Here is a 25,693-nt window from a genome sequence, read left to right as displayed (position 1 = left end):
GAATGTTTAACATAAAGATACACAACATGAATGAACATAGAATTAAGTAGAAGGGGCCCTTGAAGCAAAACTGATGTTGAATTCCTTGAAGAGTGCCTTCGGTGTTGGTGCTCCCAAAATGTGTTTGTAAATGAGGGTGGAGAAACTTATGTCAAATGGTTTCTGTGAGTGGTGCATAAATGGAGAGAAATGGACAGTTTTTGTGAAAGGGAGAGAGTGTCGAATGAAATGGAATGGAGAGGGAGAATGAGATAGAATGATGGGCAGAAAATGGAGCCAAATCAATGTGTGTAATGGAATGGTTTCAGAAGAAAACTTGCGGCCCCCCTTTTTGTGTCAAGTGAGCATTGTTTATACAAAAAGAATGTGTCTTACACCATCAGATTGGATCTCTCAAATTTTTAATTCAGATGGCAGTGCATAAGTGATGGAATGGCATCAAATGAGCTGGACTTGAATGGGTTTCTGAGGAGTTGTTCCCACGGCATGGACAAGATCTGCAAGGATGTGTTTTGTTTAATCAAAATGCATGTGTCCTTGCTGCAACAAGTGAGTGGAATCTGCCAAAAGTGAATTGTTTGTGCAAATTCTGGAAATGTGAAGAAAACACACGGCATGGAATGATGGAATGATGGAATTTCTGGAATAAAGGATGCAAGGAATGGACATAATCTGCAGGTATATGGATATTTAATCCAAGAAACATGTGCAAAGCCTGCCACAATTGAGTGGACAATCTGAAACTAGTTAGAATAATCTGAAATGGGGTATGGACATGAAGGGATGAGTTGGATTTCTGAAATGATGAAGTGGAGAAGGGAAATGGAATGCACGGCACAAGGTATGAACATGCATGTGAATGCATGTTTTGATGTTTTAGAAGTGCATAATCTGATTTGGAACCAAATGGGAGTGCACGGGCAGGTTGTGGATATGCATGTGATTGCATGTTTTTGCCTTGTTTAGAACCACCCAAAGTGACTCCAATGCATCACTTTCTGTTTAGAACCATCCAATGTGGTCGAATTACACACTTGGCTGCACACTAACACAAAACAATGTAAAACGCAACTAGTTTAATCCAAAACAATCACTAAGACACCAAATAAGGAAGATTTAAATGCATGCAAAATGTGACTTATCAAATACCCCCAAACCTGGTTTTTGCTAGTCCTCGAGCAAACTTAAAACTAAAACACACAAAATACAAACATCTAACTAAACCACTTTCGCTGGCCAAACGATTGCACTGAGCATGTGCAACAAGCCTTTGAACCCCTAGGTGTCCCTAGTTGGAGGAGTTGTGTCTCCTGAGGGTTTACAGCGATGAACCCACAAACATCTACAAAAACTGCAAACAACTTGGTTAAAACATGCTTTAAACAAACTAATAAGAACCAATGAAGATTTTGTCATATATTCAAACTCACAAGTTTGCCACTTCAAAGAATCGTATCAATTGTAACGTATAAAGATATTTCTCCATGTCTTACAACTTCAAGGTCACCATACCCAAATGCTTAAGATAGAATTCGCCTCAACTCTACTCCTCACAGAATCCACTCAAGTTCTTACTCAGACCCTAAGGTTTTAGTCTCACCACAAGCATATATGAGCGAAATTATGTAAAGGGAATCAAAAGTCTCACATATGAATTTCGAAATGAAAGCACAATTTCTGAGTAGATCTCATGAAATGAATCAAATGCTAAGAATATAGAAATACACACACTTACCATCACCCATGAATACATCCTCAATGATCAGCTAGGTCTTTCTCAAGATTGTAATGTAAGGCTTAGGTTATAGGTTACGAAAGAAGTGATATGAAATACTAGAGCTTGGGGCATACCAAAGTGTTCTTGAGGATCATGCTCTTCACTTGCATTTGTTTTCTTTCTTCTTTGTTTTTTTTTGGCATCCAGGCCCTAAGTCTTATAATGAGGGGATTTGGAACTTGTATCCACTTTAATTCTCTTCTCTTCTTCTTTTTTTTTTTTATAACTTTTTTTTTAGAAGAATCTTCAACATAGGTGCCCTCGGTACATGCCACAATCTTGTTCTAAGCTCAATTTACCTTTAGTCTTCATCACCTTGGTATTCCCCAAACTATAAGGTATGGCTTGTAATGGGCTAGAATGGGTAGATTATGGTGTGGGTGATGAAAGAATTGGGCTAAAGTGTTTGGCCGCAACGAGGGTGAATGGAGCACACAATTGGGTAGGATTTAAGCCTTTTAGTAGTTAAACATGCATAGCCTAACATCATCTTATTGAGTTCATTCATGAATGATACTAAATACATGGTATCTGCAAAGGAGAATGATTCTTAGCATCCAAACGAAATAGAAGTAATGAGATCATTTAAAGTGAAAATGAAATAAAAAAATAGGAGTAGAAACACTTTAAACCCTCTCAAAGAAGCAATTAGGCTCAAAATAACTCACTAGGGTAGTCTCCACTATTCTTCTTCCAGAATTTGAGTATGGTACCTCCATGATCATAATTTCAAGAGTTATAACTTTATAAATGACAATAAGATGCAACTCTTTTCCACAGCAACCCAATCGTTTGTTTTCAAACATAGTCCTCATATACATTCTTATTAGCATGCAAAAACACTCTTAACCAGAACTAACCCCTCAAACAAACACCAACACACAAAAACGACTCAAAACATTCTTTTTAGGCTTTTTAAAACATGTTTTTCAAATTTTTATGTGATTTTCGGAGTTATAAAAACAAAACATACTAAAACACTCTAAAACAACATTTTAAGTAATGGGTGATAAAATCCCACGAATTTGCATTAAATATACTTAGTTACCCCCCCACACTTAAATCAAACATTGTCCTCAATGTTTTAAGCATAGATTCACACAAAACATAAGTAAACACACAAAAAGCACTTAAACATACTAAACATGGCAAAATGTAATTAACAAAGAGAAGAGTTTAGGGACGCAAATCTGGTTATGGAGTGTAAATTCCCTCTTCTCCTTGGTGATTGCATTGAGGCATTGATCATAGTGACTCCACAGGCTTACTCTTGAACTGGTTTCCGCCCATCATTGATTTTCCTTTGTGCTACTATTGAACTGGGCAGCAGGATTCTTTTGGTCTTCCCCGAAGGTCTGAGCTTACCCCTTTGGTCTGTTTCTTTGTTCAATCTTTCCAATTCGTATTGAAAAGGGTTGGAGGATAACTCAGCCTATGTTTGTCTCCACATGCTTCAATGTATCATTTTCACTTGCCTTACTCGCTCCCCTTTGCAGAAGTGGTCCCTTCTCCGGAAGTGTATCAACCGTTGAAGATGACTACTCGAGAGCAACGCTAGGTAAGCAATCAGGAATAGATTCCAGGCAGTTGGCTCCAGATCGGAAGATTGACTCCAAGTGCCGGCTGATTGCTTCTTTTACTTTGCCATGCGAGTAAGAACAAGGACAAAGAAAAAGACAGGGAAAGAGCATGATATGAGATACTTTTGCTTTTGACCTTTATGATATGAGATACCTTTGCTTTTGAAGAAGCGGTGAATGATTCAGCACATGTATTTGTTGTGGTGTTTCCTCCTGGGTCATATGTACTCCAGGCATCTGGTATCATCGTTGGGGAAGAAGAAAGAATTGAGTATTTCGAAAGGCTTTGTTGGGAGTGCGCCCTCAGAGGTGAGGGAGAGTTGGGCATTTTCTTCAGGTTTTCCTTGCCATAAAAGACGAAGGTCGACATATATAGAGATAATATCAAGTGGTGATACTCTTCTTTTACCCTTGTCGACAAACGTTTTGATCCCGCAAATCCGGCTTTTTGAAATAGTGGCGTCTGTTCGATCTTTGAAGACGTCTCTTCGATTTCTGAGCAGGCGCCCCTTCGATTTCTGAACGACGCCCTTTCTTTTTCTGAACGACACGTGGTAGTGCAGATGCGGCTCCTTTTGACAAAGCTGCACGCGTTTTCTGAAAAGCAGAGAAAGCGTCGCCGGACTTTGCGCTTGTCGGCTAAAGATGTGTAGTTGCGGTGATGGCCTCCACGTGTTGTCTGAAAAGAAGAATTCTTTTGACAAAGTTGAACGCGTCTTCTGAAAAGCCGAGAAAGCGTTGCCTAAATTACGCCGGAAATTCCGGCTTTTTGAATTGGTGGACGCGTCGCCTTGGCTTTTTATTGAGCTATCGATCACCACAACAAACACACTCTGAAGTTTTCCCATTCTTGAAAATCGACTCCGGGCCTTTGAAATTTAACTCCATCCCTTCTCTTTGAACACTTTTGAAAAATGGCAAACTCATCGAACCTTAGCTTGGAATTGAGCCTTAGCAGTGATACGGGCGCGCCGCGTCAAGGTAACGTATGGCGCCCTTCTTTCTTATCTTCTAACGGTCTTCTTACAGGTGAAGACTCCGTGATGCAGGACGCCACAACAGCTACAATAGTAGCTAGGAACCTCCTCACTCCAAAAGATAGTAGGCTGCTGTCAGGACGGTCCGATGAGTTGGCCGTTCAAGAGTCCCTCGCACTTAGTGTTCAGTGTGCGAGTTCTGTGTCCAACATGGGCCAACGCCTGCTTGCCCGCTCCCGTCAGGTGGAATCATTGATGGCAGAGGTGGAAAGTCTCAAGCAGGAGATCCAGCAGCTTAAGTACGAGAATAGAAGTTTGCACGTGCTTGCCAACAACTATTCGACGGGCATGAAGAGGAAGCTTGATGAGCTGCAAGAGTCTGAAGGTCGGATTCACAGTGACCGACAAAGGTTTTCGTCTTTCCTCCAGAGGCACCTTTTTCCTGGCTCATCCAGCGCTTGGCCAAGTATTGAGGCCTGGAATGCTCTAGCTCCGATGCCTCCCGCTTCGATGCCTTCCGCTCCGATGCCTTCCACTCCGATGCCTCCCGCTCCGATGCCTCCCGCTTCAAAGCCTTCTGCTTCGACGCCTCGTAGTGGGGCTTCACGTAAACAACCTTTGTGAAGCTCCACCTTTCTCCATGTTTAGTATCTTTTTTTTTTTTCTTTTTTTTTTTTTTTTTTTTTTTTTTTTTTTTTTTTTGAACATGCTTTGTTTATTCAGTGCATTGGGTTGCCTCCCAAGTAGCGCTTTCTTTTACGTCTTGCAGCCGGACGAAGAACCCAATCACTCCAGGATATGTTCACGAATCGGGTGAAAACTCCGAGTCATAAACTAGTACCTAAAACAAGAAACAAAATAAGATTAAGAATCTGGAATAAAAAGAACAAACGAAAATAAAACAATCCAAAAACTCTCAAGTTCATCTTGCTTCTGTGGGCAGCAAGATGCATGAAGGTGAATTTGGTATGATTGGTTGAGCAAAGTCCTCCAAAGCTCTAAGTTCATCTTCGTTGCTCGCCATCTCTTCTTCTCTTTCCCAATCAAATTGCTCAGATCCTTTACTTGTTGAACTAGGTGAAGTCCTTTCCTCTTCCTCACTGATTAGGGATGAACTTGATGGCACAAAGTTGTCCAAAGTGTGGCCCTTCAACCGTTCAATTCTTTGGCCTAACTCAACAAGCCTATTTGACATAAACTACCTTAAATAAAATAACACAAGTGTGAATGAAAATCTACTAGCAAACAACAATGAACTGAACAAAAATAAACTTAAAAACGTTTGAAAGGACTCAAGGGATGTGGAACTAAACGCTTAGAACACTTAAACAATCCTAAAACCCAAAACAGCGACTAGAAGACTCAAAATTGCCTAAAAACCACTTTCTGGGCAGTTTTGAGCACCTACACTAATTTGGACGAAATTGGATGGAAACTTGAATCAAAACACTTATAAACACAAATCAAAACACTTTCTAACTAATTTGGACAAAACAAAGACTCAAAGGACTCAAAACAGATTCACAAGACTCAAAACAAGCTAAAAACACTCAAAACTGCCTAAAAACACAAATTGGGCAGTTTTGACACTAAACTCAATTTTGGACGAAAATTAGGTTTGAGCTTGACTCAAAATGCTTCAAAACACAAGATAAGACAGATTCTAAGCCTAAAACCTAACAAAATATGGGGGAAATTGTATTTGGACGAAATGCAATTAAATGGTCAGATTATAACAAAAGCAGATTGTAAAGCAAGTTGATGTAAACCAATGGATAATGGAATGGCTAAGGGATTCTTTTCCACACCTGAAATGTATGCAACTTAAATCAACTTCCAATTATCAAATCGAGAAGTTATGAACCTTGACACTAATCAAAATAGCAAACAAGCAATTACAAGGGACTGAAATCAGTCCCCGGCAACGGCGCCATTTTTTGTTGATGTACAATTCCTTCCTAATGCTAGAATATATTTAGTATAATGGCACAAGTAAGGGTGTCGAATCCACAGGGACTAATTGGACCTATGCAATCACTTGTTTTGCTTAAAACTCTAAGAAATGAATCAAGCTAGTCTAAATAGGCAGATTTGAATCAAACTAATCAAACTATGCAAATTTGTTGTTGTAACTTGAAAGCATAAGAGAATGTAGTAAACACAAATCAATGAATCAACAACCAATATAATGAGATAGTATCAATGGAAATGAAACTAGGGATTCGATTTCACCATTGCTCAATTAAATCCATGTTTGTCAAGTTAGTTTATTCTCAGCCATCTACCTATTCCTTGAGTTTGTTTCACTTAGATATGATCAACCATATGATGTGTGGATTTGATCAAATGTCCCTAATCACGAACCTAGTTGTGATGTGCAACGTTGGTTCATAATCAAGAATATGTAATGCACAAGAAACTTTCATAAAACCAAAGGGAATAACTCGGCAGGATGTTTGCAAAACATTCCCTTCATTCATTCACATATCTACCAAGATTATGCATGATGTGTGCTTTAATCTTGGCTAAACAACCTGTGGTTAATTCAAATGATGATCAAGCATTAAAATCAACACACTAAGTCACAATTAAATCGGAGAATGAAACAAGAAATAGATAGACAAACTGAGCATTCTAACTTGGTTACATGGCAAACTTTGCAAGGCTACATCGAATCCCTAGAGAAAGATTAGTTACAATTCATGTTTACAGAATGTTTAACATAAAGATACACAACATGAATGAACATAGAATTAAGTAGAAGGGGCCCTTGAAGCAAAACTGATGTTGAATTCCTTGAAGAGTGCCTTCGGTGTTGGTGCTCCCAAAATGTGTTTGTAAATGAGGGTGGAGAAACTTATGTCAAATGGTTTCTGTGAGTGGTGCATAAATGGAGAGAAATGGACAGTTTTTGTGAAAGGGAGAGAGTGTCGAATGAAATGGAATGGAGAGGGAGAATGAGATAGAATGATGGGCAGAAAATGGAGCCAAATCAATGTGTGTAATGGAATGGTTTCAGAAGAAAACTTGCGGCCCCCCTTTTTGTGTCAAGTGAGCATTGTTTATACAAAAAGAATGTGTCTTACACCATCAGATTGGATCTCTCAAATTTTTAATTCAGATGGCAGTGCATAAGTGATGGAATGGCATCAAATGAGCTGGACTTGAATGGGTTTCTGAGGAGTTGTTCCCACGGCATGGACAAGATCTGCAAGGATGTGTTTTGTTTAATCAAAATGCATGTGTCCTTGCTGCAACAAGTGAGTGGAATCTGCCAAAAGTGAATTGTTTGTGCAAATTCTGGAAATGTGAAGAAAACACACGGCATGGAATGATGGAATGATGGAATTTCTGGAATAAAGGATGCAAGGAATGGACATAATCTGCAGGTATATGGATATTTAATCCAAGAAACATGTGCAAAGCCTGCCACAATTGAGTGGACAATCTGAAACTAGTTAGAATAATCTGAAATGGGGTATGGACATGAAGGGATGAGTTGGATTTCTGAAATGATGAAGTGGAGAAGGGAAATGGAATGCACGGCACAAGGTATGAACATGCATGTGAATGCATGTTTTGATGTTTTAGAAGTGCATAATCTGATTTGGAACCAAATGGGAGTGCACGGGCAGGTTGTGGATATGCATGTGATTGCATGTTTTTGCCTTGTTTAGAACCACCCAAAGTGACTCCAATGCATCACTTTCTGTTTAGAACCATCCAATGTGGTCGAATTACACACTTGGCTGCACACTAACACAAAACAATGTAAAACGCAACTAGTTTAATCCAAAACAATCACTAAGACACCAAATAAGGAAGATTTAAATGCATGCAAAATGTGACTTATCATGCATCGACTATAGGAAGCTAAATGCCACCACAAGGAAGGACCACTTCCCATTGCCGTTCATTGACCAAATGCTTGAAAGGTTAGCGGGTCATGCTTTTTATTGTTTTCTTGATGGTTACTCTGGTTATAATCAAATTGTCATGGCACCCGAGGACCAAGAAAAAACCACTTTCACATGCCCTTTCGGTACATTTGCATATCGTCGCATGCCTTTTGGTTTATGTAATGCACCTGCTACATTTCAAAGATGCATGATGAGTATATTTTCTGATTATGTTGAGAAAATCATTGAAGTTTTTATGGATGATTTCAGTGTCTTTGGTGATTCTTTTGATGGTTGTTTGCATAATCTGAGTTTGATTCTAAAATGTTGTGTTGAAACTAACCTTGTTCTTAATTGGGAAAAGTGTCATTTCATGGTTAAACAAGGCATAGTTTTAGGTCATATCATCTCTGAAAACAGCATTGAAGTAGACAAATCCAAAATAGATCTTGTACGTCACTTACCCTCTCCAACTTCGGTTAGAGAGGTTCGTTCTTTTCTTGGCCATGCAGGATTCTATCGTAGGTTTATCAAAGACTTCTCAAAAGTTGCACAACCTCTTTGCCGTCTCCTACAAAAAGAAGTGGCGTTTGAATTCACCAAGGAGTGCACGGCTTCATTCAATCAACTCAAGGAGTTGTTGACCACGGCACCAATCATTGCTCCCCCTGATTGGAGTCTCCATTTTGATTTGATGTGTGACGCCTCTGATTACGCTCTAGGGGCTGTTTTAGGGCAAAGAAAAGACAAGAGGCCGCATGTCATCTACTATGCCTCACGGACGTTGAATGTTGCACAACTAAATTATTCTACAACCGAAAAAGAACTCTTGGCTATTGTATTTGCATTAGATAAGTTTAGATCATATCTTCTTGGTACTAAAGTCATTGTTTTCATTGACCATGCAGCCTTGAGGTATCTTTTCACGAAAAATGAGGCCAAGCCAAGACTCATTCGTTGGATGCTCCTACTTCAAGAGTTCGATCTTGAAATTCGAGACAAGAAAGGATGTGAAAACGTAGTGGCTGACCACCTTAGCCGAATGATGGGTAAAGAAGAGTCCGTTCCCATTTCAGAAACATTCCCGGATGAGCAACTTCTGTCCATGGAGGTAAGAACCCCTTGGTATGCCGATTTGGTCAATTTCTTGGTGTCTAAGCAAGTTCCTAGTACCCTAAACAAGTTCCAACGTGATAAACTTGTTCATGATGCACGTTTTTATGTTTGGGATGATCCATATTTGTGGAAATTCTGCCCAGATCAGATTGTGCGTAGATGTGTGCCCGAATCTGAATTTAATTCTATTCTTACATTCTGCCATACTTATGCATGTGGGGGACATTTTGGCACCCAAAGGACAGCCCTAAAGGTGTTACAATCTGGATTTTATTGGCCTAATCTCTTTAAAGATGCTAAAATGTTTTGTTTAACATGTGATAAGTGTCAAAGAATAGGTAACATAGGGCATAAGGACCAAATGCCGCAGCAATCTCTCTCCTTTGTGGAAATTTTTGATGTTTGGGGTATAGATTTCATGGGCCCCTTTCCTCCATCTTTTGGTTTTACTTATATCTTGCTAGCTGTCGATTATGTTTCCAAATGGGTTGATGCGAGAATTATACGCACACAAATTAAACCCTCCTTTCGTCAAATTGTAGTATATGTATAAGTAGGGATCGTTCTAGACCGGGGATTAGGAGGGATTGTTAACCACTTGGATTTGACTCAAAAACGTAAAATAACAATATGAAACACTATACTAGACTCAAAGAATGCAAAGCTAAACTTTAAAACACTAAGACAAACCAAAAGACTCAAAACAACACAAACACACTCAAATCTGCCTAAAAACCACTTTCTGGGCAGATTTGAGCAAAACCACAAATTTGGACGAAATTAAGTAATAACTTGACTCAAGAACGTAAAAACACAATATAAAACACTAAACTAACTCAAAGAATGTAAAACTAAACACTTAAAACATTAAAACAAACCAAAAGACTCAAACATCACCCAAAACACTCAAAACTGCCTTAAAATCACTTTCTGGGCAGTTTTGAGCACTTTGGTGAATTTGGACGAAATTATGTAACAAAATGAATCAAAACACTTATAAACATAAACTAAAACACTTTCTACTAAATTGGACAATAAAGTAAAGGGGGATTGAGTTTTATACGAAATTAAATAAAATGTACAGATTCGAATTAAGACAGATAGTATATATGAATGTGATGAAATGGAATGAATGGATGGATGCTAGCCAAGGGGTTCATCTCCATACATGTTATACTTGCATAATAAAATGATTTCCAATTGCATTTCAATAAACCATGAATTCTCAACACCCCAAGTTAACCGTGATGCACTAATTAACCTTCAAATCTTCCTAACGTTATTGAATTGGATGATGCATGCGACAATTCAAAACATTCCCCACAAGTCCTCAACTTGAATGCATAGAAGAGGTACAAGCAAGAATCATTACGCTCTATGAAAATTATAAGTGTTGACGAGGCATTCGTTACTATGAATGCATGAAACTCTTGCCAAGAATTCGTTTAACGCGATTGTTTATAAGCAACCTCCACTACTTATGAATATAAGTTCGTAACTATTAGGTGAAACTCACTTATATTCTAGCGTCATATTCATGCATGAAAATTAAGCGTGCACTCTCAATAAACATACATAAATAAGTTATCAATAAAACGGTTAAACAAATTGAATCACAACTTATGAAACGCAATTAGAAGTAATCAAATCAAAATGCAAGCATAAACATATATTTCAAATTACCCCCTAGCCGAGGGGGGTTTAGTTCCTTATGATACAAAACAAAGAGAATCAAAGAAACACCTAAACATTCCAACAACTCAAACTTGAATTGTATGAACGTTTAGGCACTCTTCTCTTCCATGCCTCATTCGTACAAAACAAAGAGTATTGAAATTAAACATAGAAATCAAAGAAACACCTAAACATTCCAACAACTCAAACTTGAATTGTATGAACGTTTAGGCACTCTTATCTTCCTCTTCGTTGTAGCACAAGGTCTAAGGATAGTTTGATGGTGTGAATGGTTTGGGTAGTAGTGGAGGAATGGAAGGATGGTGTTTGGATTTGTAGGGAAGACTCACGGCACAAAGGGGGTGGTTTGATGGTCTACATTTCTGCAATGGATGAGTTTATGGAAGAGTGTTTGGAATGGGTGAATTTCTGGCACAAAGGCCTTATTTTTGTGGTGAATGGATTGTGTATGAATGAGAATGAATGAATGAGTATTTATAGGTGAAATGGGGGGAACATGACAGCTAGGAACTTGGTGGAAATCTGAAATGGTGATGGGAGATGCATGTGCTGTTTGTGCATGTGATTAAAGGGTGGAAATGGATGTGCTTTGACAGAAATGAAAGGGAATGCACGGTTTTGGTTGATTTCTGGTGGTTGTGAGGTGGAAATCTAGGTGGAAATGCATGTGGATTAAAGCTATGTGAATGATTAAGGTGAATGTGCATGAGTGCATGTGAAATCTGCCAAGATACATGTGTTATGAAGTGGATTTTCTGCAAAGCAAGGTGAATGTGCATGTGATTAAATTAAAAGATGGAATGCATGTGAATATGATGGAAATCTGATTTCTTTGAAGATGCATGTGCAATGAAGTGGAATGACAGCTAGGTTATGATGATGAATGCATGTGAATATGATGGAAATCTGATTTCTTTGAAGATGCATGTGCAATGAAGTGGAATGACAGCTAGGTTATGATGATGAATGCATGTGGCTGATTTAATTGAATAGGAAAGCATGTGAAATGTTTGTGGTGAGTGAATGTTCATGTGAATTAAAGCTAAAGTGATGATGATAAGTGATAAGTGATAAGTGATATGATATGTGGTTATGATGTGATAAGTGGTTATGATAAGTGATAAGTGATATGATAAAGTGATGATGATAAGTGATAAGTGATAAGTGATATGATATGTGGTTATGATAAGTAATGGGAGCATGTGGGTTAATTAATGAAGGAAATGCATGTGCAATGACAATGTGTTAGAATGGATGTGTGTTATGCATGGCATGATTGGGATTAGGAAAGGTTTAAATGTCCTAAAACTAAAGAGAACAAGGTTCCAACACTTTGGCTCCAATTAGGTCTTCAATTTCGTCCAACACTTTGGCTCCAAGCATAAGCTATCCATCCTTAGCCCAAAAGTGCTCCAAAAATCTCCAAAATGCATCTTTTTGCTCCTTTAGCCCTTTAGACCTACAAACACACGAAAATAGCTTAAAGTACTAAAATAACTAAAGAAACATAACGTAAATGCACGAGAACAAGCCATTTAAGTCGCATGAATATGCTCCTATCATGGATGGAAGCCAAAGCCACCCGTACTAACGATTCTAAGGTTGTTGCAAATTTTGTGAAATCTAATATTTTTGCTAGGTTTGGGATGCCACGAGTTTTAATTAGTGATGGGGGTTCTCACTTTTGTAACCGCACCATTGAAGCTTTGCTCAAGAAGTACAACGTTACTGATGCGAGATTTATACGCACACAAATTAAACCCTCTTTTTATCAATTGTAGTAAGTATGTAAGTAGGGAACGTTCTGGACCGGGGATTAGGAGGGATTGTTAATCACTTGGATTTGACTAAAAAACGTAAAAACACAATGTAAAACACTAAACTAGTCTCAAAGAATGTAAAACTAAACACTTAAAGCACTAAACAAACCAAAAGACTCAAAACAGCACCAAAACACTCAAAACTGCCTTAAAAACACAATCTGGGCAGTTTTGAGCACTTTGACTACTTTGGATGAAATTGGGTAATAAATTGATTCAAAACACTTAGAAACACAAACTAAGACACTTTCTAACTAAATTGGACACTAAAGTAAAGGGGGATTGAGGTTTTGACGAATTTGAAAACAAACCTTAAAACTTTGTAAAATTAGAACAGATTGTAAAAATGAATATGATGAAAGTATGGATGAATGGATGCTAGCCAAGGGGTTCATCTCCACACATGTTACACTTGCATAATAAAACAATTTCCAATTGCATTTCAATAAACCATGAATTCTCAACACCCCGGGTTAATTAGGTCCGCTTAAATTAACCGTCAAGTTTTCCTTAAGTTAATGAATTGGATGATTGCATACGACAACCCAAAGCATTCCCCACAAGTTCCCTACATGAATTGCATAATAGAGATACAAGCAAGAATCATTAAGTTCTTTGAAAACTATAAGTGTTGACGAGGCATTCGTTATTATGATTGCATAAAACTTATGCCAAGAATTTATTTAACGCGATTGTTTATCAGCAACCTCCACTACTTGTGAATATAAGTTCATAACTATTAGGTGAAACTCACTTATATTCTAGCGTCATATTCATGCATGAAAATTAAGTGTGCACTCTCAATAAACATACATAAATAGGTTATCAATAAAACAGTTAAACAAATTGAATTCACAACTTATGAAACGTAATTAGAAGTAATCAAATCAAAATGCAAGTATAAACATATATTTCGAATCACCCCCTAGCTAAGGGGGGTTTAGTTCTTCATAACATTGAAATCAAAGAAACACCTAAACATTCCAACAACTCAAACTTGAATTGTATGAACGTTTAAGCACTCTTTTCTTCCATTCCTCAAACATACAAAACAAAGAGAATTGAATTTAAACATTGAAATCAAAGAAACACCTAAACATTCCAACAACTCAAACTTGAATTGTATGAACGTTTAGGCCCTCTTCTCTTCCTCTTTATTGTAGCACAAGGTCTAAGGATAGTTTGATGGTGTGAATGGTTTGGGGAGTGATGGAAATGGAAGAGGAGTGGTGTTTGGATTTGTAGGGAAACTCACGGCCAAGGGGATGTTTCTTGGTGTGAATGGATGATTTTCTGAAATGTGGAAGAATGAATGAGAATGAATTGAGGTGTAATGCATGCTTATTTATAGGTGAAATGGGGGGAACATGACAGCTAGGAGGGAATGTGGCTGCATGTTTGAATGATTAAAGGATGCATGTGGGTTGGAAATGCATGTGTAAGCATGTGTTGGCTGAATTAAAGAATGTGAGTGAATGATGAAAGGGGAAACATGACAGCTAGGTTGGTTGAATGATTATGAGTGCATGTGGCTGATTTATGAAGGGAATGCATGTGATTTGGTTGGAATGATTGGAATGCAATCTGAAATGGGAGATGGAATGGCTGAATGTGGTGCAATGATAATGTCTTGTGGCTGAATGGATTAAAGAATGAGAGTGCATGTGGCTTAAAGAGTGAATGCATGTGCAATGACAGCTAGGTTGAATTAATTAAAGGGATTGCATGTGCAAGGTTTTGGTGTGAATTATTGAATGTGCTTGTGGCTGATTTATGAAGAGTGAATGCATGTGGCTGCAAGGTGTGAATGATTATGGGTGCATGTGGCTGCAATGGATTACGAATCCTTCAATTTCGTCCATTCCTTTTGCTCCAAACATAAGCTATCCATTCCAAGTCCAATTTTGCTCCAAAATGCTCCAAAATGCATCTTTTTGCTTCCTTAGCCATATGAACCTAAAAACACACGAAAATGGCTTAAACTACTAAAACAACTATGAATTAACAATATGAATGCACGAAAACAAGCTAAGTAAGTCGCCTAAATATGCTCCTATCAGTTACGCATAAGGTTTCAACACCTTATCACCCTCAAACTAATGGGCAAGCTGAGGTTTCAAATAGGGAGATCAAACAAGTCCTAGAGAAAACCGTGGGACCCTCAAGAAGAGATTGGAGTTTGCGCTTGGACGATGCATTGTGGGCCTATCGTACGGCTTACAAAACTCCCCTTGGCATGTCACCTTTTCGGCTTATCTATGGTAAGCCATGTCATTTGCCCGTTGAGTTAGTGCACAAGGCACATTGGGCTGTGAAAACCTTCAATTTGGACATAAACGCTGCTGGAATAAATAGGAAGCTCCAATTAGATGAACTTGAGGAGATTAGGAATGCGGCGTACGAGAATGCTCGCATCTACAAGGACAAGACGAAGGCTTATCATGATAAGATGCTTCGTACCAAAACATTCTCCAAGGGGCAGAAAGTGTTGCTTTTTGATTCAAGACTTCGGTTATTCCCTGGTAAGTTACGTTCTAAATGGATTGGACCTCTTGTTGTTACTAATGTTTTTCCTCATGGTGCAGTCCAAGTCCAAAGCTTAAAAAGTGGCCAAGAATTCAAGGTAAATGGGCATAGATTGAAGCCATACTATGAGAACTTTGTGGAGCATGTTGTGGAAGAGCTTCCCTTGCATGCCGTGGGTTCCAACTTGGAGTGAAAGTGTTCTTCGTCCGGCTGTACGACGTTAAAGCAAGCGCTATGTGGGAGGCAACCCATCCATTCAACAAAGGAAGCCCTAGGTGTTGATGTATAATTCCTTCCTAATGCTAGAATATATTTAGTATAATGGCACAAGCAAGGGTGTCGAATCCACAGGGACTAATTGGACCTATGTAACTACTTGTTTTGCTTAAAACTCTAAGAAATGAATCAAGCTAGTCTAAATAGGCAGATTTGAATCAAACTAATCAAACTATGCAGATTTGTTGTTGTAACTTGAAAGCATAAGAGAATGTAGTAAACACAAATCAATGAATCAACAACCAATATAATGAGATAGTATCAATGGAAATGAAACTAGGGATTCGATTTCACCATTGCTCAATTAAATCCATGTTTGTCAAGTTAGTTTATACTCATTCATCTACAAATTTCTTGAGTTTGTTTCACTTGGATATGATCAACCATATGATGTGTGGATTTGATCAAATGTCTCTAATCATGAACCTAATTGTGATGTGCAACTTTGGTTCATAATCAAGATTATGTAATGTACAAGAAACTTTCATAAAACCAAAGGGAGTAATTCGGCAGGATGTGTGCTAAACACTCCCTTCATTCATTCACATATCTACCAAGATTATGCATGATGTGTGCTTTAATCTTGGCTACACAACTTAGTGATTAATTCAAATGATGATCAAACATTAAAATCAACATACTAAGTCACCATTAAAACAGAAAATGAAACAAGAAATAGATGGACAAAATGAGCATTCTAACTTAATTACATGGCAAACTTTGCAAGGTTACATCGAATCCCTAGAGGAGGATTAGTTACAATTCATGTTTACAAAAGATTTAACATAAACATACACAACATGAATGAACATAGAATGAAGTAGAAGGAACCCTTGAAGCAAAACTGATGTTGAATTCCTTGAAGAGTGCCTTCGGTGTTGGAGCTCCAAATGTGGTGCGGATGAAGTAGATTGGTTTGGTTTGAATGGTTTCTGCCCTTAGGACAGAAATGGACAGAGAATGCAGTGAAAATGGGAGAGGTTATGGGTGTGTAAATGGACTGAAATGAAGAATAAGACTTGCGGATGGGAAAGGGAGAGAATATGGACAGTTTCTGTGCAAGGAAAAGAAAGTGGAATGCAATGGAATGGAGAGGGCGAATTAGTGTGAATGGTGGACAGAAAATGGAGCAAATAGAGTGTGTGTGATCCCCCAACATTCAGATTGGATCTAGGAGTTGTTTAACTCAGATGGCAGAGCATAAATCAGATGGAATGATGGGTTTCTGAGTGTTGTTCTCACTGCATGGACAAGGTCTGCACAGATGTGGTTTCTTTAATTAAAATGCATGTGCCCTTGCTGCCACAAGTGAGTGGAACCTGCAAAGGTCAATTGGAGCACCAGAAAATGTTTATACAATTCTGAAAATGAGAAGAACACACGGCATGGGCAAAGGGATGGGTTTGATTTCTGAAATGGTGGCTGCAAGGAGTTACTTGTTTAATCACCATGCATGTGAATTTCTGCAAAGAGAAGTGAAGAAGGGAAATGGAATGCACGGGTCAGGTTGTGGACATGCATGTGAGGGATGTTTTGGGTGTTAAAACATGGAATCTGCACGGAATGGATGTTATCATGCATGTGATTGCATGTTTGGTGTTTAGAAGTGTATAATCTGATGGGATGATATGGGAACACACGGCTAAGGTTGTGACATGCATGTGAATGCATGTTTTGATGTTGGAACCACATAGGTGACATCCATGTTTTTGCTTTGTTTAGAATCACCCAAAATGGCTGAATTACATCTCTTAACACTTCACATCATTTCTGGAATGTTTTTACTTCATTTGCTTTCCCTTTGATCCAAATTCACACTTGGCTGCACACTAACACCAAATAATGTAAAATGCAACTAGTTTAATCCAAAAACAATACAAAAACGCCAAATAAGAAAGCTATACATGCATGCAAAATATGACTTATCGCTAGGAATCCCCCAAATTCCAGATTTGCGTTCCTAAAACCCTTCTCTTTGTTGTTGTTTCTAATCTGCCATGTTATGTTGTTTAGTTGCTGTTTGTGTGTTTACTTGTGTTTTGTGTGAGTTTATGTTTAAAACATTGAGGACAATGTTTGATTTAAGTGTTGGGGGGGGGGGGGGTAACTAAGTATATTTGATGCAAATTCGTGGGATTTTATCACCCATAACTTCAAGTGTTGTTCCTTGCTGTTTTAAAGTGTTTTTAAGCTGTTTTGGAGTGTTTTAGTGTGTTTTGTTTTATAACTCCGAAAATCACATAAAAATTTGAAAAATATGTTTTAAAAAGCCTAAAAAGAGTGTTTTGAGTCGTTTTTGTGTGTTTGTGTCTTAGGGTACCTTCCAACACAATGATGAGGATTTGGTTTGTAATTGCATGACTGTTAAAAAGAGTTATAAACATGGAAAAAAGTTTGATTTACTCTTGGTATATGCTTGGTTATGGTTATAATGTATGACTTCACATGCAATCATAAAAGAAAAATTCGTTTTTGTAACATGCTTGAAGGAAGGAACTCAAACAAACGCTACAACCTTGTGAGACTTGAGCCTAAACGTTATTTGGAGAGTTAAAAATCTGTGCATTATTGTTTTCTAAAGTCGTTGCATGATCTCATTATTCTTTGCTTGGTTATTACTTAGAATGCAATTGTATCATGATAGAACTAAATGCTAGAACTTATATCCGTTTCATTCAAAGCATGACATTGAATTGCAATCATAAAAGAAAAATTCGTTTTTGTAACATGCTTGAAGGAAGGAACTCAAACAAACACTACAACCCTGTGAGACTCGAGCCATTACCTTCTTTGGAGAGTTATTTTCTGTGATTCTTTGTTTTCTAAAGTTGTTGCATGATCTCATTATTCCTTGCTTGGTTGCTACTTAGAATGCAATTGTATCATGATAGAACTAAATGCTAGAACTTATATCCGTTTCATTCAAAGCATGACATTGAATTGCATAACATATATCAAGATGAAGTTGTGTAGTTGCCACCATAGCCAAATAGCCTTACTTCCCATTTTTCGTACCTGTTGTAAGTTTTAACCCCGTTGAGCTTTGTTAGCCTTTATTCATTGTTAAACTAGCCTAGTCTAGTTTAGTTTATGCACTTTATTGCTCCCTTTGCCATTAGAACCTAAAAACATACGAACATGGCTTAAAATACTAAAACAACTATGAATTAATAACATAAATGCATGAAAACAAGCTAAGTAAGTTGCCTAAATATGCTCCTATCACAACCAACATTATTTGGAAACTTGCACAATTGGAAACCTTTCAAGAATAGAAACTCCCCATAATGGAAACTGGTTTCCAAATCTTGATTCCTCCTTCTTCCTTCGATTCTAGGCTCACTTGGTCTTCAATTTCGTCCAACACATTGGCTCCAAGCACAAGCTATCCATCCTTAGCCCAAAAATGCTCCAAAAGGCTCCAAAATGCACTTCTTTGCTCCTTTAACCCTTAGAACCTGAAAACATACGAAAATGGCTTAAAAGACTTAAAGAACTAATAAGTAACAACGTAAATGCACAAGAACAAGCCAACTAAGTCGCCTAAATATGCTCCTATCAAATTCCCCCACACTTAGCATTTGCTAGTCCTCGAGCAAGACAAAACAACAAAAGAACACGAAACTAAACAAAACGAACAAAACACAACCTAAACCTTCCAACATTTGCCTCAGGGATTTCCAATGCACATGACATGTTAAAATTCATTATCCCCACAGATTTTGGTCCTCTTTACACTTGAGCACATTCTTAATCATAGTCACCACATACTAGTTCACAATTAAGCATTTAAAACCATGTTTTGAATGTAGTAACATGCCTTAGAGAATTTGCTCAATTCCTTACAGATATGCACTCAATTTTCACTCAGATTTTCTAACTACACACCCTAATCTAGTTATATGTGAGAAGATTGATGTAAACATGAAAACGAACACTCACATATATGTATCACAAAGAAAGCAATTTCTGGAGTTAATAAACATATTTAGATATGATCTCATGAATGGAATGCTACTACTTAGATGCGAGAACCAGTGACACCATATGCTCATACCAAGTTCAAACTCCACAAATTGAACCACATAACACTCAAGATTGAAGTCAAGGGTTGTAATGGGGCTTGGGGTGTTTGGCTAACAAAGAAGGGATATGGAAAACAAAGGCTCTTAAAGAAATAGTGAGCAAAGCATTTGAATCAACTTAGAATTCACTTTTGAATGAAAACTCAACTTTTGAACAAAAACGGAAAATTTAGACAATTTAGGGCCAGATTTGGTGTTTTGGACCCTTTCTTCAACATTCAACACTTCATCACTCATTCTTACATCTTTTCAAGCTCTTTTTCCTTTCTTTCTTTCTTTTCTTTTCTGTTTTTCTTTTTCATACGTTTTTCACAACTTTTTCTTTTCTTTTGAATCTCAAAACATACATATAAACTTTAAGAACAAACATTCTCTCCCCCACACTCGTTTTCTTGCATAATGTAACTCAAAAGGAATTCATTAAAGTCATGCTCACCATCTTTTAAGAACAAAGGTGTGGACTGTCCTAAACTAGGCTAGGTGAGGATAATGTGGGTTAACAAAGAATAAAGGCTAAACAAGGCTCAACGGGGTTAACTTAAACATAAAATGAGGTAGGATACACGGCAATTTGGCTTTGGTGGTGATAGGAGCATATTTATGCTACTTAGTTGTGTTGTTTCCTTACACTTAGTGAGTTAATTACTATGTATTTCAGTCTTTTAAAGTATTTTCGTGTGTTTTTAGGTCCTAATGGCAAAAGGAGCAAGAAAGTGCATTTTGAGGCTATTTGGAGCATTTTTGGGCATGGATTGGATAGCTTAACAATGGAGCAAAGAGGATGGACGAAATTGAAGACAAGAAGAGCTAGGAAAGGCTACAAATCTGGTGGAAGAAGTTCTACTCCAATGAAGATAAGGAAGAAGCAAGAAACAAGGAACCTTATCCAACCTTATCCAACCTTATCTTATCCTATCCTAGAAACCCTATCCTATCCTATCTCTAACATTATCCTATTCTATCCTATCCAAATCAGATTGGGACCTAAACCTAGCTACTTAGGGAGAATCAATTACACATTTAAACACCTATTTCAGTTTCTAGAAGACTCATCCATACCATTGCCGCAAATCACCATTCCTTGTAGGTTTAGGAATCACAATCCTTTTCCTACTCCTATATCACATGTCCTATGATGCGAAAATTAACTTAACACACAAATTAACCCTCTTTTGACAATTGTAGCATATAAATAAGTAGGGATCGTTCTTACACCGGGGATTAGGAGGGCTTGCTAAACACTCTAAACTGACTCAAATAAATAAACTTAATCTTTAAAACACTTAAACTCACTTAAAAAGACTCAAACACGTTCACAAAACTCAAAATAGGCTAAAAACACTCAAAACTGCCTTAAAAACACAATCTGGGCAGTTTTGAGCCTAAACACAATTTTGGACGAAAATTGGTTCTAACTTGACTCAAAACTCTTAAAAACACAATCTAAAACATATTTGGACCAATTAGACACTCTAAGACACTTGGGGATTTGGTTTTTGACGAAAATCAAACAAACAAAACAAATATGTAAAATAGGCAGATTCTGACGAAATTGGTGGAATTAAATGGATGGTGAGATGGCTAGGAGGTTTTTCTCCACACATGGCATACTTGCATACAAAATAATCTCCAGTTGCTTATTCGATGAATTTATGAACCTCAACACCCCAAGTTAATTAGGTACGCTTAAATTAACTCTCAGATTTCCCTTAGGTCATTGAATTGAATGGAATTAGCGCATTGCAATCAAATTATTCCTTAAAAGTTTTCTATATGAAAGCGCATAATGGAAAGACAATCAAAGATCATTAGGTTCTATGGAAATCATAGGTGTTGACGAGGCATTCGTAACTATGAAAGCGCATGATACTTATGCCAAGAATTTACTTAACATAATTGCGACCAACAATCTTAACTACTCATGGATGTGAGTTCCCAACGATTAGGTGAAGTTCCCTCATATCCTAGCATCATGTTTATGCATGCAAATCAAGCGTGCACTCTCAATTCATATACATAAGCAAGTTTTAATTAAAATAGATAAGTAAATTGAATTCATCATTCATGAAATCACAACTGAAAGTAATCAAATCATCATGCAAATATAACCATGGTTTCGAAATTCCCCCCTAGCCAAAGGGGGGATTAGTTCCTCATGCTTGCACAACAAAAAGTATTGAATTTAAACATTGAAATCATAAGAAAGAATACACCTAAATGCTCAGCAATCCAAGATGAATTCGATGCACAGATTGGCTCCTCTTCCTCCTCCTTGCTGCGGCACAAGGTGTGGGTGCTGGAATTGGTGGTTTTGGATGGTGTTTCCTTGTTTAGAGGGATGGAGGATGGTTGATTATGGTGGGGAAGGGTGTGGCAGAGATGTATGGATGTGGAGGGAGGTCTATGGAGGCTTAGAATGGAGAATGGAGGTGCGGCACAAGGGTTTCTGAATAGCATAAGGGGGTGGTACGAATTTGTGGCTGAAAATATGTTTATATAGTCCTAGGGTTTATTAGATTAGGGTTTACTTAGCAGATTTGGTGGATTAGGGCCCTAGAATTCGGCCATGGGTTGTCAAATCCACCTAGGAAGAGGTTTTTGGCCCACATAGTTTTATAAAACGAATTGTATACCCAAATCCACAAGGATTAGGCCTTGGAAATCAGAATCCCAAAGGGATTGGGCCTAGGGAGGTGCGGCTGACTTAGGGGAGAGGGTTGCTTGGCTTGCAAGGCAAGCCAAAGCCTTCTAGAATAGATTGGGGCGCCACTTTTCTAGGGCTTATAGAAAGAATAGGTTTTGTGGCAGATTTGGGCCTTCTAGAATAGGATGCTTCTAGAAATAGGTTCTAGAATTATCCATTTAGGTCCCCATGCAATTAGGATTAAGACATGATAAGGTTTGGATAAGATAAGATGAGATAAGGTTTGGATAATGTTTTGGATAATTGGATAATGTTGGATAAGGTTGGATAATGTTTAGATAATGTTTTGGATAAGGTTTCCTCTTTTGAGCTCCTTCCTTATCCACTTTGTCCTTAGCTTAGTTCCTTCCTCTTCTTATCACATATCTAGCCTCTTGAAGTTCAAATTCGTCCATCCATGTTAGCCTATATGCAAGCTATCCCCATAGTGTCCAAAATAGCTCCAAAATGCACCAAAATGCACTTTCTTGATACTTTGACCCATAGGACCTACAAACACACGAAATTGAGTTGTAATACGACATTAACTAAGAAATAATAGCACAAATGCACAAGAATAAGGTAGTTAAGTCGCCTAAATATGCTCCTATCAAATTCCCCCACACTTATCTTTTGCTAGTCCTCGAGCAAAACAAATAAACAAAAGAAACAAAACATATAATCTAAACCTTCCAACGTTCGTCTCAGGGATTTCCAATGAAACATGACATGTCAAAGATCACCACTCACACAGATTGAAGCAATCCTTACCCTCGAGCATACTTAATCATAGTCAGAATTCACTAGCTCGCATTTAATCAATTAAAACAACATTTTGAATGTAGTAACATGCCTTAGAGAATTTCCTCAATTCCTCACCGGATATACTCTCTGTTTTCACTCAGATTTTCTGACTACACTCCCTACACTAGGTATATGTGAGAAGATTGATGTAAACATGTAGACGAACACTCACATATGTTAGAACAAGAAAAGCATTTTCTGGAATTATTAACATGTATGTATATGATCTCATGAATGGAATGCTACTACCTAGACACGAGAACCAGGGATACCATATGCTCAAACCAATTCTAAACTCCACATATTGAAATACATAACAATCAAGATAGAAGTTTAAGGGTTGTAACGGGGCTAAGGTATTGGTTAACAACGAAAGGTAAAGGATAACAAACATTCTTAAAGCAATAGTGAGCAAAGTATTGAATTAGGCACTTAGAATTCCCTTTAGAACACGGAAGTCAACTTTGATCACCCAAAGGGGGAAGTCACACAAAAATTAGGGTCATATTCAACTTTTTGGACCCTTTCTTCAACAATCTCACTTGTGAGTTCATTCTCACTTATTTTCATTCCTTTTCTTTCTTTTCTTCTTCTTTTTCTTCTTTTTCTTCTTTTTCACAAATTTTTTTTTTCTTTCTTTTTCTTGTGCCCCTTTTAAGACTTTGGCACACCCACACTCACAAAATCCCTTCCCCCACACTCGTTTTCTGCACAATTGTCACTCAAAAGGAATTCCTTCTAAGTTATGCTCCACTATCTTTTAAGAACAAAGGTATGGAAAGTCCTATTCTAGGCTAGGTAAGGATGATGTGGTTAACAAGAAAATAGGCTAAATAAGGCTCAAAGGGGTTTAGACCTACAATACAAATGACAAGGGTGGATTCGGCTATTTGGCTATGGTGGTGACTACTACACAACTTCATCTTGTTATTTGTTATGCTAATCAATTTCATGCTTTGAATAAAACGGGTATGAGTTCTAGTATTTGGAACTATAGTGATGAAACGCATTCTAAGTAGCAACCAAGCAAAGAATAATGAGATCATGCAACGACTTTTAGAAAACAAGAATGCACAGATTAATAACTCTCCAAATAAACGTTTAGGCTCAAGTCTCTCAGGGATGTAGCGTTTGTTTGAGTTCCTTCCTTCAAGCATGTTACAAAAACTGATTTTATCCTTTGTGATTACATGTGAATTCGTAAACTATAACTACAACCAAGCATAAACCAAAGAGCAATTTACACGTCCATCATTGTTGTAACTCTCTTTAACAGTCATGCATTAAAAACCAAATCCTCATCATTGTGTTGGAAGGTACCCTAAGACACAAACAAACACACAAAAACAACTCTTTTTGGCTTTTTCAAAACACTTTTTTTCAACTTTGTTTCAAATTTTCGGATTTTTACTTCAACACACACCAAAACAGCTTAAAATGCACTAAAACACTTAAAAACAGTGAGAAACAACATTGGAAGTGATAGGTGCTAGAATCCCACGAATTTTTGCATAAAAACACATGTTTACCCCCCCACACTTAAATCAAACATTGTCCTCAATGTTTCACACAAAGACTCACATAAAAGCAAACAAATAATAAACAACTAAGCATGATAAAATAAACAGCAAGGAGAAGGGTTTAGAAACGCAAATCTGGGTTTGGAATGGAAGTTCCATCTTCTCCTTGTCGAATACATGGGTTGCCTCCCAAGAAGCGCTTGCTGTAACGTCTTCCAGCCGGACGAATACGCCGTGTTAAGCTTCACTAGTAGTACCCACGGCATGGAGGGATCTGTCCTCCACGGCATGCTTCCCAAAGTGTTCATAGCATGGCTCAATGAATGGGAGGGGATAGTGATCCTCCCGGATTGTGGTGTTTTGGTTCCTAAAGTCCATGTAAATGCTCCCACCACCTTGAAATCGATTGGGTACCTGCACCAAAGAAGGTAACACCGTATTAGTTGAAATGGGAATTGGAATTGGGGTTGGAGACTTACAAACATATTGTGATGGAGGCTCAAAAGTGGCAGCCATATCAACAAAGTCACTATGGCTACTCTCGGCCAAATTGGATGGTTTTAGGGCAACCACTCCAATTCCCTCTTCAATGGTGGTTCTTGATGCATCCTTCTTGATTGGTGTGGATTGTTCCTGCCCTATATCCTTATGCACATCAATGGCAAAACAAGAACGAACATCATTAGGCTTCTTAATAGAGTCATAAACATTGAATTTAATTATATCACCACCAAACTCCATTGTTAATACTCCCTTGGCCACATCAATCTTCGTTTGAGCTGTTTTCATGAATGGTCTTCCAAGTAGGAGTGGCAAGGGTGGAGAATGAACCGAGTCTTCCATTTCAAGTACATAAAAATCAGCCGGAAAGATTAAATCATTAACCTGCACTAAAACATCTTCCAAAACACCCTTTGGATAGGCATTAGATCTAT

The 25,693-nt window shown here is 37.9% G+C and overlaps 1 protein-coding gene across 1 annotated transcript in view; it reads left to right on the top strand.

Annotated features, from left to right (window-relative positions):
* Nucleotides 1-15,583, top strand: part of LOC137725742 (uncharacterized) — a gene marked incomplete at its 5' end in the record, with an annotated part of 66,026 nt that extends 50,443 nt beyond the window's left edge. The window contains one exon of the mRNA XM_068464519.1: nt 15,450-15,583. Within this exon, the coding sequence (XP_068320620.1) occupies nt 15,450-15,583 (134 nt within the window). The remainder of the gene's footprint in view (nt 1-15,449) is intronic.
* Nucleotides 15,584-25,693: the final 10,110 nt, after the last annotated feature.

The sequence above is a fragment of the Pyrus communis genome, chromosome 1 (assembly GCF_963583255.1).
Source record: "Pyrus communis chromosome 1, drPyrComm1.1, whole genome shotgun sequence".
Taxonomy (NCBI): Eukaryota; Viridiplantae; Streptophyta; class Magnoliopsida; order Rosales; family Rosaceae; genus Pyrus; species Pyrus communis.
This window is presented reverse-complemented; position numbering and strand designations above follow the sequence as displayed.